Source organism: Xiphophorus maculatus, chromosome 19, assembly GCF_002775205.1.
Source record: "Xiphophorus maculatus strain JP 163 A chromosome 19, X_maculatus-5.0-male, whole genome shotgun sequence".
NCBI classification, from domain to species: Eukaryota; Metazoa; Chordata; class Actinopteri; order Cyprinodontiformes; family Poeciliidae; genus Xiphophorus; species Xiphophorus maculatus.
Genome location: NC_036461.1, coordinates 360,616 through 378,178, shown reverse-complemented (window position 1 = coordinate 378,178; position 17,563 = coordinate 360,616). Strand labels below are relative to the sequence as shown.

Genomic DNA, 17,563 nt, shown 5'->3' with positions numbered 1-17,563 from the left:
AAGAACGGTAGATTTCTTCTTCGTGTGTTTTGTGATATGCGGCACTTCCTGTTCTTACTAAGTACGATGAGTCAGCAGTAGATCCAGAAGGAAACCAAAGAAAATCATTAAAATGCCCTTTGAAAGCAGAATGAGGTATGAATATTGTGTTTATTATTATTATTATTATTATTATGTTTATTTAAGAAGCAACAGAACTTTATTGTTTAAAACCGAAACCGTGTATGCTGACGAGCTAAAGACACAACGTATTCTTTTTTGTATATGTGAACATTAATATGTTAATTTTATACAAGAGTTAAGCATGTCCAACAATTCTGTATCCTTTTATTTCATGCTACAGTTTTCACGGTGTCTATGACCAGAAAAGTCCAGATTAAACGGTTTGGAACTTCCTGCCTCTGGCTGTTTATTCCAAGTGGCCGCTACATGCTGAGTCATGTATCAATCCAGTTCAAAAAGACTTCAAATAAATGTCCTTGTACATGAAGCTATGATAGCTGTTTGATTTAAGTCTACAGCAAAAACGCGTGAAAATCGGATTAGTATTTAGTGAGTTATTATTAATCAAAAAAGCATATAACGCTCAAGGGAGCCGTCGACCTGTCCAAGATGGCGGCCAGTCAGCAACAATAGACAAGAGCGATCTGTGAGCGGTCTATTCTTTATGTCTATGGGTGGAGGTGCGATTGGCGCCCTCTAGTGGTGGAGCCAATCGCACTGGCTACGACCCAAATCCAGACTTTTCAGCTGAAAGACCCAATTCTGATCTTTTGTGCAAATAAAAGTCCAATCGGTTCCACTTCCATATATGGGACTAAATGACAGCCGTCAGTCTGAACGTCGCATTTATCCTATGTTGATGTGAGACATGCGCCATAATTCAGCAGAAGAAGAAGACGGACGGTAAATCTAAACAATGTCTAAAATGATAATGAAGCGATGAAATCAGCCTGAGTCCAATCCGACTCCAAACAGAACCGGGTCAGAACCGAAGGCCGTTGCTGTTAGCTGTTAGTTTTTTATCAGCTTCCTGACCGTGTCGCTCTGCAACATTACAATCCATCAGAGACGGCGGCCATCTTTACCGCCATTAACAGACCGCGTTAGGGTAACGCTGTTCACTTTGAGGTCTGACTGCTCGCATTAATTTAGATCCATAATCGAAATAATCCATAATGCGGAAAAATTCAGATTTCATGAAAAAGTTGGAGTTGAGCATCGAGACGTGCTGTGACGACGCAGCTAACGGCTAGTTAGCGCACAGCCATGAACCTGGCTGGAGGTCAACTGTGACGACCTTACGGCGCTGTGAGGCTCCTGGTCCGGGGTCAATCGGTACCTGGAGCCTTCCTGAAGACATTGATCTGGATCGGAGCAGATCAGTTTGTCACAGCGGACGGCGGCGGTTTCTTACGGACAGGATGGCCAGCGGGAACAGGAAGCCGACGCTGAAGCGGTAGTAGTTGATGGAGTATTCCCACGGCATCATGGGGTAATGTTCGAAGCACACCGACTGGTTGGTCTGGTCTCTGCTCACCTCCTTATGGCGAAAGAAAACCACACCCACTGCTACCTCTTTAAGCCAGACGGTGGCGCTGGCGATCCATGCTGCAGTCATAGAGCGGAAAGAGGTAAACCTGGAGACGGGAAGGCAGAAACGTTTTCCGTGTGGCTTGAAGCTGCCGGTGTGAAACGGTTCCAGCGGATCTACCTGAGAGGATGGACCACGGCCAGGTAGCGGTCCACGCTGATGCAGCACAGGAAGCCGATGCTGATGTAGATGTTTTCATAGAGCAGGAAACCACAAAGCTGACACAACCACTCTCTGTGCTGCCAGTCGTCATTCTGAAAGAAGACAAACAAAAACAACCAGGCTGTCATAAAACTTTATCAATCCTTCAGAGGTCTTCTCTTCAGCAGAACCCGTTACCCGAAAGATGTACTGCAGCCAGAGGGGCAGAGACGCCTGGTAGAGCAGGTCGGACACGGTCAGGTTGAGCAGGTAGACCCCCAGCTCGTTCCTCTGCCTCAGCTGGACCGCAGCGTGGTACAGGGAGTACAGGTTGGAGGGAACGCCCACCTGCAATCAACCACCAATGTTTGACTTCATGTGTTGGGATTATATCGGACTGCCGGTGTTTGGTACCAGCTTCCTGTCACTCACTGACTGTGAGCCTGGATATGCTAATGCTAACAGTTTCTTAATTTCTTTAAAATCTGTCCATGTCTACTGATGTTTGGGGAAATCAATTAAGTTTGGACCACAGGTAGAAATCACAAATACTTCAGAACTTTGCTTGTTTTGATAGTTCAGATACTGAATATGCCTCAATATGCATGAAGACAGTTTTAGCACTACAGCACATCTACTGTCTTCCTAATTGCTGCTTTTGGGGCTCAGCCAATCAGCACTTTTTATTTTCCTTGGCGCTGATTGGCTGAGCCCCAAATACAGTTGCAAACACCAGCTAATCATGTATCACATAACACTGAGGCTAAGCTAGGTTGCTGCGTTTTCTTCCAATAATATAGAAAACGTCAACAAAAAACTCAGCGAATGGTTTGGAGTGACGTTAACGCTGAGAGGTCGGCGAGACGTCGCTGTGCTACGATTGGGCAACAGGACAGAATACTGTGGTGTTAGCATGCTAGCATTAGCAGGCTAACGTTAGCTGAAGAACTTCATGGTCTATTGCTGTGGTGCTGAAGCTTTGAGCCATCAGAGGTTTCTGGTCGGTTGAAGGGTTCAGTTCTTCTCCAGAACATCTGGGTCCATTTTCTGAAGACTTTGTTCAGACATAAAGTTAAAAGCCTAACAGTTTTACACCCCATAATAATCTTTATAGTTTTCTAGAAGTCTTTAAATGGTGTGAGCCAGACTGGACCAGAACCAGGCAGAAGCAGCTTCAACAACAGATCTAACAGAACATCTAGAGCAGTGGAGCCCAAAGTGGGTCCTGGAGGCCCGGCATCCTGCATGTTCTAGTTCCCTCCCTGCTGGTACCAACAACCTTTTCAGGAAGTCAATGTTCTTCTTAGGCCTCTAATGATCATCATTGGATGCAGCTGTGTGAAACCATGAAGAGACTAAAACACGCAGGATGCCGGGCCTCAGGGACCCGCTTTGTGCTCCCCTGGTCTAGAGGCTTCAAATCAATATCAAGGAACTCTCCAAACCGACCGCATTGATATAGCAACCATCTGCTGATTGGTCACTGCAGCAGCACTTCCTCTATACCGCAGCAACCGCTTCAGGCAGGAAGCTGCATTTCCGCCGCCCTCTCAGTCTGAAGCGTTGCTCGGCGGGTGGAGAGCCTCTCACCAGCAGCACCAGGATGTAGACGCAGGAGAAGACGTACTGGTGGACTTCATGGCTGATGGTGCAGTTGATCACGCTCTCTTCAGACATGGCCGACTCACCCTCGCGTCCCAGCCAGAACAGAACCGCTCTGCTGATGCAGGACGGAGACGTGCAGCTGGTCCTGGTCTCTGTGGAGAACATGAGAGTCTGGCTCAGAGCAGATCCACAGTTTCTTAGCTGGTGATCCACAGATCCCTCCTAGCAACAGCAAGCTAGCTAACACTGGTTAAAGCTAGCTAACACTGGTCACAGCTAGCTAACACTGGTCACAGCTAGCTAACACTGGTCACAGCTAGCTAACACTGGTCACAGCTAGCTAACGCTGGTCACAACGAGCTAACGCTGGTCACAGCGAGCTAACGCTGGTCACAGCGAGCTAACAGTGGTCACAGCGAGCTAACAGTGGTCACAGCTAGCTAACGCTGGTCACAGCTAGCTAACACTGGTCACAGCTAGCTAACACTGGTCACAGCTAGCTAACGCTGGTCACAACGAGCTAACACTGGTCACAACGAGCTAACACTGGTCACAACGAGCTAACACTGGTCACAGCGAGCTAACAGTGGTCACAGCTAGCTAACACTGGTGAAAGCTAGCTAACACTGGTCACAGCTAGCTAACACTGGTCACAGCGAGCTAACACTGGTCACAACGAGCTAACGCTGGTCACAGCGAGCTAACGCTGGTCACAGCTAGCTAACAGTGGTCACAGCTAGCTAACACTGGTGAAAGCTAGCTAACACTGGTCACACCTAGCTAACACTGGTCACAGCGAGCTAACACTGGTCACAACGAGCTAACGCTGGTCACAGCGAGCTAACGCTGGTCACAGCGAGCTAACGCTGGTCACAGCTAGCTAAGAGTGGTCACAGCTAGCTAACACTGGTGAAAGCTAGCTAACACTGGTCACAGCTAGCTAACGCTGGTCACAGCGAGCTAACGCTGGTCACAACGAGCTAACACTGGTCACAACGAGCTAACGCTGGTCACAGCGAGCTAACGGTGGTCTCAGCGAGCTAACGCTGGTCTCAGCTAACGCTGGTCACAGCTAGCTAACACTGGTCACAGCGAGCTAACACTGGTCACAGCTAGCTAACACTGGTCTCAGCCACAGTGAGCTAACAGTGGTCACAGCTAGCTAACACTGGTCACAGCTAGCTAACACTTGTGAAAGCTAGCTAACACTGGTCACAGCGAGCTAACACTGGTCACAGCGAGCTAACACTGGTCACAGCTAGCTAACACAGGTCTCAGCCACAGTGAGCTAACAGTGGTCACAGCTAGCTAACACTGGTCACAGCTAGCTAAGACTGGTCACAGTGAGCTAACAATGGTCACAGCTAGCTAACACTGGTCACAGCTAGCTAACACAGGTCTCAGCCACAGTGAGCTAACAGTGGTCACAGCTAGCTAACACTGGTCTCAGCCACAGTGAGCTAACAGTGGTCACAGCTAGCTAACACTGGTCTCAGCCACAGTGAGCTAACACTGGTCACAGCTAGCTAACACTGGTCACAGCAAGCTAACACTGGTCACAGCGAGCTAACACTGGTCACAACGAGCTAACACTGGTCACAGCTAGCTAACACTGGTCACAGCGAGCTAACACTGGTCACAACGAGCTAACGCTGATCACAGCGAGCTAACGCTGGTCACAGCTAGCTAACAGTGGTCACAGCTAGCTAACACTGGTGAAAGCTAGCTAACACTGGTCACACCTAGCTAACACTGGTCACAGCGAGCTAACACTGGTCACAACGAGCTAACGCTGGTCACAGCGAGCTAACGCTGGTCACAGCGAGCTAACGCTGGTCACAGCTAGCTAACAGTGGTCACAGCTAGCTAACACTGGTGAAAGCTAGCTAACACTGGTCACAGCTAGCTAACGCTGGTCACAGCGAGCTAACGCTGGTCTCAGCGAGCTAACACTGGTCACAACGAGCTAACACTGGTCACAGCAAGCTAACACTGGTCACAGCTAGCTAACACTGGTCACAGCGAGCTAACACTGGTCACAGCTAGCTAACACTGGTCTCAGCCACAGTGAGCTAACAGTGGTCACAGCTAGCTAACACTGGTCACAGCTAGCTAACACTTGTGAAAGCTAGCTAACACTGGTCACAGCGAGCTAACACTGGTCACAGCGAGCTAACACTGGTCACAGCTAGCTAACACAGGTCTCAGCCACAGTGAGCTAACAGTGGTCACAGCTAGCTAACACTGGTCACAGTGAGCTAACAATGGTCACAGCTAGCTAACACTGGTCACAGCTAGCTAACACAGGTCTCAGCCACAGTGAGCTAACAGTGGTCACAGCTAGCTAACACTGGTCTCAGCCACAGTGAGCTAACAGTGGTCACAGCTAGCTAACACTGGTCTCAGCCACAGTGAGCTAACACTGGTCACAGCTAGCTAACACTGGTCACAGCAAGCTAACACTGGTCACAGCGAGCTAACACTGGTCACAACGAGCTAACACTGGTCACAGCGAGCTAACACTGGTCACAGCTAGCTAACACTGGTCACAGCTAGCTAACACTGGTCACAGCGAGCTAACACTGGTCACAGCGAGCTAACACTGGTCACAGCTAGCTAACACTGGTCACAGCATTATCATTAATCAACAGTGATGTGTTACGATGTCACTTGACAAAATGTTTCCATTGACTGTGTGTTTTTGTGGTTTTGGTTTTATGATGTAAAGCTCTTTGAAATGTTTTGCTGCTGAATTATGTTACTAATAAACTGGACAGATTGATCAGAACCTCCAGACCCGGTCCTGCTTGGTCCAGACTGAATCAGGTCAGTTTGCATAAAGAGCCTCTCCACCGGACCGACCCAAGGTGCCCCAGAGCAGAATTAAGATGGCTGCCAGGACACCAAACAGATACATTTTCTCTCTTCTGTCCCATATGGGGCCCACCTGGCCTGCTGGGTCATCACGGCAGAAATTTTGAAAAGATAATCCAGTGCTCACGTTCCCGATCTGAAACAGCGCAGCTGCTGGCCCCGCCCATAAATATGTAAATCAGTGTCAATACCCGAAGGCTGCCGTCACTTGTCCCAGTTACCATGGCAACGTCCCCTCTTGGCGAGGATGGGCGGTTTTAATGATAAGGCGCCTTTCAGGAATGATGTAATGATTATTGACGTTAATCACAGATTCTCAATAATTTCCAAGAAGAGATGTTTGATCAGCTTATTCCAAATAGAGGAAACACATGGGTCCCTCTGCCAGGCTGGGACCAGTTCAGATCAACCGGGATCATCAGGCTGCTAATCTAAACCACGGAACCAGAACTTTTAGCATCTCCTTGATCACCTGGAGGATCCATCCTGTCTGTTCGAGTGAATCTGATGATCCGTTTCAATCCAGCGAGATTAAAATTACAGAGAGACAGACAGACAAAGAGAGAGAGACGGACAGAGAGAGAGATGGACAGACAGTTTGTATAAATAATGTCCAGTTTTCCTTTTTCTCTCTTATTTTCATGAATCCCTGATTTGTGTGTAAAATTTGATGTCACAGTTTCTCTGCGAAAGCCTCATACACCAGAACCAGAACCAGAACCAGAACAGATCAGATCCTGGATGATTCTGCTTAAAGAAGTTCTGCTCTGCTTCTGTTCAGAACCAAAGTTCTGCTGGATCCAGCTGCTGATTGGACCTTCTGGACCAGAAGAACTCAGAACCACCATGACAGGTTCTGGTCGGTTTGATTCATGTAGGAGGTTCTGTCCGTGATGGACCGGGATGAACAGAACCAGAACCAGAACCTGAAGCGGGATGTTTGGAACTGGATACCTCAGTGAAGCACGGTGACGGAGGAGTGATGGTCCGAAACCAGAACCTCCATCTGTTCAGCAGCTGAAGCTCAGTCAGAACCGGGTCATCAACAGAACCAGGGTCCCAACGCAGCAGAGCGTCCTAGTCAAATTCCAACCCGCCATCTGACTGAAGGAGAAGGTCCTGGATCGGTAACTCACAGAACCAGCTGGACCCATCAGAATCAACTGAACCCATCAGAACCAACTGGACCTTCGGAGCTGAAATGTTTCTTTCGTCTCAGGCCAAAAAAATTAGGAACTTTAGTTTCAGAGTTTTTATATCCGGTTCTGGATTTCTAACTGGACTTTGCTCTTGGCGGAACCGGGAGATCAGGACCCAACGAACCGTGCCAGAACCCCCTACCCCCACCACCCCTCATCTCCATGGCAACATTCCCGCGCGTTCCTACCATCAGCTGCAGGTCCAGCGGGAGAACCGTCCTGGTTCCGGAGAGGCTCCGCTTCTTTTCAGGGAGAGCTGCGCCGCGGATCCGAACTTCTGCCAGAAGTTCGGTTTCGAAAGGGCCGGAGAGCAGGAAAGGCTTCTTACCGGCTGCTTCCGCTCCGACGGTCTGCGGCAAACTGCGCCGCACCGCGCCGCGCCGCGCCGCACCGCGCCGCGCGCTCACGCTTTAAAACACACGCGGCTCCTCTGCTGAGCGCGCATGCGCATCTGGAGTCAGGACGGCAGGAAGCTGCGGGAAGTTTTAGTCCCTCCGATCAGGACCAGAACCTCCAATAGGTCCAACTGGATCAGCAGAACTATCAGTCCAGGCCATGTGGAGAAATTCTGACCAGAACCAAGGTCCAGAACCTTCTTTATGGTACCAGCAGAACTCTGGAAGGAGTGAATATTGTTCTACAGGTTCAAGTTCTGTTGGGTTTTGACCCAGCCCAGGAACCAGGAGGTTGTCCTGGTGCATTCTGGGAAATAAAACCTTAAAGTTTGAATCATTTCAGTGAAACCTGATCAGCAGATCAATAATCCTAATAATTTAATTCAGTCAATATTTAACATTCATCAAAACATGAACTCAGTTCCATCAGCGCTGCATCATCATCATATTATTGATAATAATGATCACTATTAGTCATATTATCAATAATTATTATTTAATGTGTTTGGAGGAACCGGACGTTTTTAGCAGCAGCCTGAAGGTTGTGGGTTCAATTCCCGTCTCACTCCGGAAACACGATCAGAACCTTCTGGTTGGTCGTTTGTCTTTCTGTGGTGACCTCCAGGTGACCCTGCCTCTCACCTGTTGACCTCTGGAGCCCCTCATGACCCCTCGAGGGATCAGCATGTTGGAGTCTAATCTGTTTATCTGATGAATTCAATTTATAGAAAATCAGTGACCCACCATTAAAATACCTAAACGCTAGTAACTAGTTAATTACTACTTTATTACTAGTAGTTACTAGTTAATTACTAGTAAATAGTTAATTACTAGTAGTTACTAGTTAATTACTAGTAAATAGTTAATTACTAGTAGTTACTAGTTAATTACTAGTTTAGTGGGATAATAAACAGTTTACATAAACTTTTGCTTTTTGTGTTGAAATATTTCTGCAGGTTCTAAACATTCGGTTCGATAACCTGGTTTGGTTCAGGAGGTTCTGTAGGGATTCTGACGGTTCTGGTGATCCAGAGGACATGGTTCTGCTGCGACCCGCCAGAACCGCCCAGAGAATCCAAACCCAGTTTGGAAATGAGCAGCACACGCCGTTTCGGTTTAGGAATCTTTATTCTACCGAGTCCAGCAGAACCAGAACCACAGGTCCGTTTTCAGCAGTCATCACGTCACAGCAGACAGCGACACAACAAAGTGCAGCCAGAACCGGACCGGTTCTACCAGAACCACAGCATAACTTCTGGACCCGGCCAGGTTCTGGCTCCAATAGTTACAACTAAAAATGTACAAAAGTTACAGAACAATTTACATAAAACGATCCAGAACCGGCAGAACCGGTCCGATTCAGTGTTTCTTCATCATCATCATCATCATCATCTGTTAAAGGAAAACCAGCTGGTCAGAACCAGAACATTTCTGGTTCTGGACTTTCCTCCAGAAACAATGAACTTCAAAATACAGAAGTTCTGTTCAGGAGACCTGGAGAGAAAATATGGACCAGAACCGGAACCAGACTTACTGGATCCTGGGCTCAACAAGTTCACCACATTGACTCTGAGCTGGTTCTGTTGGGTTCTGTACCGGATCTTTAAGACGTATTTCTCTGTATTCCTGGTCCAGACGCTGGACCGGGTCAGAACCACTCTGAATGGAACCTTCTGGGGTTAGGCCGACTGGTGGTTCTGGAGGTTCTGATATGGAGTGGATTTCTTGCTGCTGTCCATGTGGAAACTGTTCTGTTTCTCTGGGTTCTAATGGAATCAGAACCAGAGGTCCAGTTCCTGACCGAACTGGTTCTGAGGTTCTGTTAACTCAGGTCAGGTTTCTGCAGCCGGGCCTAGAGGCCCAGCAGAACCGCAGCCGTCTGGGCCGGGCCTCAGCCCACACTCAGTGGTTTTGGGTCGGGCCCAGAGGTTCTGCTTCCCGGAACGTACCAGAGTGATGCATTCTGGGACGGCGGCTAAACATGGAGGAAGGCTGTAATTACTGGGCGGTTCTGTTTACCCGGGCCGGAATGTTCTGGGCCGCTTCCCAGCATTCAACCTGCTGGCTGCTCAGAACCAGCAGAACCCAGCAGAACCAGTTTTGTTCCAGGATGTGTTCTGACCCGGTCTGGTTCAGACGCAGCCGTACTCGTACCAGACGGTCTGCGGATCGTTGTTGGGGTCTGGAGACGCCGGCGTGCTTTTGGGTCGCTCCGAGGAGCCGCTGAGGACGCCATCTTTGTTGGGGTGGGCGGAGTCAGAGGGCCGTCCCTCCGTCGGGGCGCCGCCTCCCTCGGGGTCAGGGTCAGGCTGCGCAGCCCTGACGGGGGTCACCATGGCGACCTCTCCGCGGTGGCTCCGCCCCCGCTCCGTCTGCAGGTTGAGGGACGGCGAATGGCGGACGGCGGGACTCTGGAGGTCCGTGGTGGCAAAGCGAGCCGACAGGGGTCGCTCGCGCTGGGCCCCGCCTCCGCCTTGGCGCCGCGGCGCACCGTCTGCCTCGTTTCCACGGTAACCGTCAGGTCCCTGGGAGCGCAACAGGTCGGCGGAGGCCAGGCTGAAGGTCCTGCTCAGCGATTGGCCGGCCGGCTGTCGAGGGGAGGGCTTCACGCTCTGACCCGGCCTCTGATTGGCCGAGTGGACGGTGGGAGAGACGTAGCTGGTGGGCGTGGCCTGATCCCTGGCAGACGCAGCGGAGGGGGCGGGGCTTCGGCTGAAGTAGTCCGCCATCAACTCATCAGCGCCTCCGGTGGACAGCTGGAGAACAACAAGCCAATCAGGAAGGAAACTGATAATCGCTGCATTGCTCTATTGACCTATGATTGCCTGGGGGCGGGGCTTCTCACCATGGGCGGAGACAACAGGTTGCTCTCCTCCAGGAACTCCTCCAGTGTCACCATCTCACTTCCTGGAGAACCGGGGCGGGGCTTAGTCCGGGCCCCGCCTCCTCGCTGCGGTTGGGCCCTCTGGGGGGCGTGGTCATAAGGGAGGGTGGAACTCCGCGACAGGCTGTGCTGTGATTGGCTGAGGAACATGACATCATCACTGGACAGGCTGGTTGAGTGCCGAGGGCGATCGAAGGCTTCTGAGACCAGGAGAGAGATTTGGTTCTGTTACAGACCCGGTTCAGGTTCTGGACCATGTCTCGGCTGGCGGTTCTGGTTCTGGGTCAGCATACCTCTACAGGTGACGGGGGAACTGGACCCGGACGTGTTGTGGCTGAAGTCTCCAGAACCGGGTCGACCCCCAAAGACCAGGTCTTCGTCAAAGAATCCTGGAACGACGCTTTCCGGGTCAGGAACGCAGCGTGTTCTGGTTCTGCGGGTCGCTGCCGTGTCGGTTCCAGAGGCCCGGTTCGGAGTGGAACTCGGGTGGCTCCTGTGAATCGGACCTGAGGGGAGAACCCGCAGCAGTTAGCTTCCGGAGCCGACCGAGAGTGTTCCCATGGAAACAAAAATGTTCTGCCGCGCCGCCTAGAGGAGTTCTTGGTGCTGAACCAGACCAACCGGTCCAGAACCGATTCCGGTCTACAGCGCAGGGCGCAGCGCTGCTCACTCCCTGGTCACATCGCATGCAGCACTGCAACCTCCACCTGCATGTCTGCAGCCTGAAGTGACGAAGCCTTAGAGTCTAAGGCTTCGTCACAATGCAGCCTGAAGTGACCCAATTCTGATCTTTTTGATGTAATGCGACCCGTTTCCGATCTTTTCATGACAGTCTGAGCAGCACAGGTCGAATTCTTTTCAAATGCGACCCGGGCCACTTGGGTATCTGATACGTATCCAATTCAAACGCGACCGAACGTCCAGGTCGCATTTATCCGACCTGAACGTCACTGATACTCAACAAACGTCACCATTCTGCATCCTGATACGCGCAAGCAGGAAAATTAACAAAAACCATGGCGGACTATATGAGGATTAAGTTGTTAATATGCTGCTCTGATCAGACAACCACTTCAACTGTGTAAGCTATGCTCCACTGTTAGCATCCATGTTTACTTCCCCAAACACTGAGCACTTCTTCTTTTCATAGCGGTTGGCAGAAGACTGAGAACACTGACGTTATTGCGCCCTCTAGTGCGCATGCTGGACACTTCCAGGTCGTTTGCCCGTTCAGACTGCAGAACACATACAGGTCGCATTTATTCTGTCTGTTTATTGCATTTATTGTGTTTATTGTATCAGAATTGGGTCACTTCAGGCTGCAGTGTGAACGCAGCCCAATAGTGACAGGTTCAGGTCGGGTCCGGTTGGTGATGTCATGGCAATGCGGCGGCTGCTCACCGTTAGCTTCGTCTCCGTTGATGCTGTCGCTGCTGCTGCGATGGCCGCCGCGCTCGGCCGGGCCTGTGGGCCAATCAGAGAGCATTAAAAATGGCCCGCACCAATCGGGCCAAAGCGGCCGTCGTCCTTCTGGCCCACGGTGGACAGTGGACCCGACCAGGACCGTGTAAACAGTTCAGGCAACATGTCCTGCTGAGGTTCTGCTCAGGTCCAATTCCAGGAACCGGACCAGAACCCCTGCAGACGGAGCAGCAGCCAAACAGCGCTGAGCGTGGCGGGAAGAGGCGGAGCTTGGGCAGGAAGGAGGCGGAGCAACAGGTGAACACAGAACTACTCACTATTAACTCGTCCATCAGCATGCAGAGAGAGAGAGCGAGAGAGAGAGAGGGGGGAGATGATGATGATGATGATGATGAAGAAGGGGGGAGGGGCCTAGAAAACTCCTGTGGCTGGGGTTGGAGGACTACTGATGATGTCATCTGTGATGTCAGAGGACGACCAAAACCGCAGGCGTCTGGAGAGAGAGAGGGCGGGGCGAGACGAGGAAGAGGAGGAAGAGGAAGAGGGGGGGAGGAGCTTGTCCTGACTTCTGCTGCGCAGGAAATGGAAACATCTGGGGGGAGGGGCTAATAGGAGGAAGATGAATAAAAGAAAAGTCATTGATCAGATATTGATGATTGTTTCCCAGCAGAACTAGGGATGCACCAATCTGATATCAATATCTGTATCGGTTTGATATTGAAGGAAATTGTAGATCAGGTGTCCAGAGTTTCCTCCAGCCAGGCTCAGTTTACCAAATGGACCTGTAGTTTACTAAGATTAAACTGAGAGCAGCAGATTGTTGCTATGGTAACAAAACTTTTACAAAGTAAACTTGCCAGCGCATTAAAATCTTCCATTTAAATATTCAATATTTTAAAATCTTTTAATTTATCTAGGGGAAACCCAAGGTGTCAGTGACAACAAGGTGGATCTATTCAGTCTAACTCTATGCTGGCGCACCGCCACAATAAAAGCCCCACAACTTAAGAATTAAGGTTTTTAACTTCATGTTAAAACTATGTAAAGCGTATGGTGTATGTATATATATGTGACCCATATTTGTTCTAACCCTACTCAGAGTTTGAAATGAATTTAGGTATCAATAAACGTAAAATTTTACTTTATTTTGAAAAACCAACACCGCCAATGCATTTTCCTTCAGAGCTTCCTGCTGCGTAACGGCGCCGTTTCTGGGTCCGAAACGAAAACCAGCCAATCAGACTGGACCGACCTCAGCTTGTTTTGGTTCTGCTCATGAAGCTGAAAGTTAGCATGGCTATCCTGATAGCTCATTAGCATCAGCATGTCGCTCAGTGGAAGGCCTCTGGAAACAGGAAGTTTTAGCGGAAGAATGTTTTTCAGTTTGTTGGGAGTTTCAGAGCCTGTACTGTCTTAGACGACGTAGCATCGCTAACACCTAAAATAAAATACTTATTTGTGTCTGGCTTAAGGAAAACATCTTTTAACTTGTTTATTTTTCTGTTGATGTGATGATTTACGCTTCGGTTCATTCAGGTTCAGGATGCAGACGATTCATAAACTCAGCGGCTGCAAAGCGACTTAACCTGATTGTTTTTTTCTTTACAATTATTTTATTAGCAATTAATACATTTAATAGAAATAATATTTGATGATGAAGATAAGGATTTGCATTTCGCAGCGTTTGAACAAATATTAAATCTTTCTATTATGTAATTTACATTACAAACACAAATATGTTAAATCGATACATAAATGGTGAATTTCTTTTTTTTTTTTTTTTTAAACTTTATTTTTATTCAATTTTTAAACATACAATTACATACCATCGAACATGAGGGCAAGGGCAGGTGGTATGTATTCACACTGATGGGCATTACAATGTTACAGACATTTCACTGTTTAAAATCACAAATGGAAAGTAACAAGGAAAACTCCCAGGTGTCTGTCCGAGTGATGTGGAGTCACAGACATCATCTGTTACACACCTTTGGCAATAAAATGATCCCATTTTTCCCAGAGTTTCTCTCCTTTCTCCTTCTTGAGCCATATTGTAAAAGTCAACATTTCCATATCGTGGATCAGGTTTATAATATTCACAAGAAGCTTCAGAGTTGGAGGTCTGGGTTGGAGCCAACATTTAGTAATCGCTTTCTTGCTCGCAATCAAAAGTATCTTCAGCGAGTATGCTTCCCCATTACTGAGTCCCTCAGGAAGTATTCCGAGGTACATAACGGAAAACGAAAAGGCTAAAGTTATACCCAGGATTTCATAGATTACTCGATTAACATCCTTCCAGAAAGTCTTCAACAGAGGACAGTCCCAAAAAATATGAAAGCAGCCCGCAGAAACCACACCGCACTCCCTCCAGCAACAGAGCTGTGAACCACCCAGCTTTGATCTCTGCTTTGGTGTAATAAAAAATCTGATTAGGTTCTTCCAGCCGAAATCGCGCCATGTTAAGGAATTTGTGGTAGACAGAGTGTTTCTCCAAATATGCATCCAAGCCTCAGGTAAAATTATTACGTCTGCTTCCTTTTCCCATCGTTGTCTAATATAATTAGTTGAGTTCTTATTCATAGATGTTAAGTTTCTGTAACATTTGCCGATGGTGCCTTTTGTATTTTTGCCAGCATATGAATCTATAAATCTTTGTAATATTCCTGGCTCTGTATCCAGGTCAGGGGTTTTGATTTCCTTCCTAAAGAAACTTCGGACCTGCAAATAACGGTAGAAATCTTCTCTGGCCATCTCATAAGTCCGGCACAAATCCTCAAATTTTACCAACTCCCCATTTTTAATTATCTTACATAATGCAGTGACTCCCTGTTTCGCCCATCTTCTATATTTGTGGTCTATCGATGCTGGGAGGAAACGCAGGTGGTACGCAGGCCAACTCAATACTCCTATCTGTTTGTGGAGATTAAACTTTTTAACCACCTCTGCCCACTTTTTCAACGAGACATTCAAACATAAATTTTGTAGTTGGTATACCTGGGGCAGCCCATCCAGGCATCCCAGAACAGACTGTATGGGAAAGTTCAACAAAGAAAGCTCAATGTCTTTCCATTTAGCCTCATAGGCTGGATTACACCAGTACACCAGAGGTTTAATCTGGGCAGACATGTAATAATCCACCAGGCAAGGCAGGCCCATCCCGCCCTGATCCCCAGGCAGCTGCAGTGTCGAGTATCTTACTCTTGGCCTTTTATTGCTCCATATAAACCTTGAAAAATGTTTATCCCACTCCCTAAATTGTTTTGCTGGAACCTCTACTGGAAGTGCTGCAAATATGTACAATAGTCTCGGAAGAACATTTATCTTTATTGTTCGGATTCTGCTGCCGAAGTCAAGGGGAAGCAGGCTCCACCTGTCCAGGTCCTCATATATTTTCTTATTTATTCGTTTATAATTAATTTCATATAATTGAGCCAAATTTTTTGTTAGTATAACACCCAAATACTCTATTTGTAGTTGATGCCAATTGAATTGATAACTATTTATTAACTGTTTTGATGGGACAAAATGGAAGGTCAAAATTTGAGTCTTTTGTATGTTGAGTTTATAACCTGAGAGTTTATAACCTGAGAGTTTATAACCTGCCATATGTTTCCAGAATGTTCATAAGTGATGGAATACCAGATTCAGGGTTTTTAATTACTACTAGAACATCATCCGCATACAAGCATATTTTGTTTTTCCACATTCCCTATTGTCACCCCCTCCAACCCAGACTCCTCTCTAATAACCTGAGCCAGTGGTTCGATAAAAAGATTAAAGAGTAGTGGGCTTAATGGGCAGCCCTGCCTACATCCTCGTTGTAATGTTATTTGATTCGAAAGGCTTCCATTAATTTTAATTCTTGCTTTTGGCGAAGTATACATATTTTTTATACATTGAATAAATTTATCACAAAACCCAAATCTTTTCATTACTTCAAACAAAAACTCCCACCCTACCGTATCATATGCCTTCTCGGCGTCTAAGCTGAGAAGGACTGCACTTGATTTTTCTTTAACTATATGATCAATAACATGAACGGCTCTTCTTATACTGTCATGCGTTTGTCTATTACCAATGAAGCCCGTCTGATCCTCATCTATCAGGAAAGGCATCAGGATTCTTAATCTCTTAGCTAATATTGCAGCATATAGTTTGTAGTCTATATTTAAAACACTAATTGGTCTATACCCTTTAGGATCCGTTTTGTCTTTCCCCGCCTTTGGTATGACCGATATAAACGCTTCTCGCCATGATGGCGGGAGAGCGCCCCCTGCCAGGGTGTAATTGAAGGAAGCCTTTAATAGTGGGAGAACAGATTCCTTCATGGCCTTATACCAGTCAGGAGGGAACCCATCACAGCCCGGTGATTTGCTGGCCTTAAGATTTGATGTCCCACGGTCAACTTCCTCAGCTGATATTTCTGCCATTAACTTGTCATTCTGGTTTTTTCCCAGAGATGGAAGATCCAAGGAGTTAAGAAATATTTGAATTGTTTGATTATCCATTTTGTCCGGCTGTGTGTACAGAGCTGCATAATACCCTTCGAATGATCTGTGAATTTCGTCAAGTTTATTAGTTATTTTGTTAGTTTTTGGGTTCCGAACTTTATAAATTGTGTTTTCCAACTGTTGTTTCCTAAGCCTCCACTAGAGCACCTTCGCAGCTTTAGGCCCTGCCTCATAGTACCTTTGCCTCATATATTTAAGTTTTTTTTCAATATCCTCACTTAAAATTTTGTGAATCTCCTGCTTAATAGGCCTCATTTGTTCTAGTAAGGAGGAGCATTTGTTAATCGAATGCAGTTGCTCCAGTCTTTTTAAATTTTCCTGCAAGTCTGTTAGTTTTTTCTCTCTAATCTTCTTCAAATTAGCACATTTTGCAATTATTTTACCCCTAATATAGGCTTTAGCTGCATCCCACAGAATTGTAGGGCTAACTGTCCCATTATCATTAAATTCTAAGTAACTTTTAAGCTCCTCTTTCATTTCTGTTTTGAATGCAGTACTATTTAATAAACTTGTGTTGAGCCTCCATAAAGTGTTTTTAGGATTTCTAGTTAAATTAATTTTCATATTTAACCCAGAGTGATCAGAAATGTCTCTTTGGCCTATTATACAATCTTTCACTCTGTGAAGGTCCCTATTAAACATAAAAAAATAATCAATTCTAGTATGTACTGTATGTTATGCCTATTAGAGTAAAAAGTAAATCCACGGTCATGTTTATGGAAGTATCTCCATATATCTGTGAGTCCCAATTCCTGAAGGATTTTATTGAGTTGTTTTTCTAAGTGAGTCTTTCTTCTCTCTCTGCTAGTTGTATCCATTTTTGGGTTTAGGAGTAAATTAAAATCGCCTGAACATATACATGTGCCGTCTGCTTCTGCGGCCACAAGACTAAATACCTCCTTAAAGAAATCTATACTACTACCGGGGGGAGCATATAT

General features: G+C 47.2%; 1 protein-coding gene across 6 annotated transcripts in view; it reads right to left on the bottom strand.

The window, feature by feature from the left end:
• The window catches only part of LOC102218395 (protein Daple-like), a 48,088-nt gene that overhangs the window by 13,086 nt on the left and 17,439 nt on the right, over positions 1–17,563 (bottom strand). For 2 of the 6 annotated variants that reach the window (XM_023352861.1, XM_023352862.1), the window contains exons 27-30: positions 3,326–3,492; positions 1,934–2,083; positions 1,715–1,848; positions 1,418–1,640 (exon numbers count right to left, since the gene is read on the bottom strand). In XM_023352861.1, the coding sequence (XP_023208629.1) occupies positions 1,418–1,640; positions 1,715–1,848; positions 1,934–2,083; positions 3,326–3,492 (674 nt within the window). Of the gene's footprint in view, positions 1–1,417; positions 1,641–1,714; positions 1,849–1,933; positions 2,084–3,325; positions 3,493–8,917; positions 10,565–10,653; positions 10,893–10,985; positions 11,199–12,093; positions 12,157–12,184; positions 12,720–17,563 lie in introns of those variants that run through there. The other 4 variants (XM_023352864.1, XM_023352863.1, XR_002754491.1 and 1 more) reach the window with 4 other exon arrangements.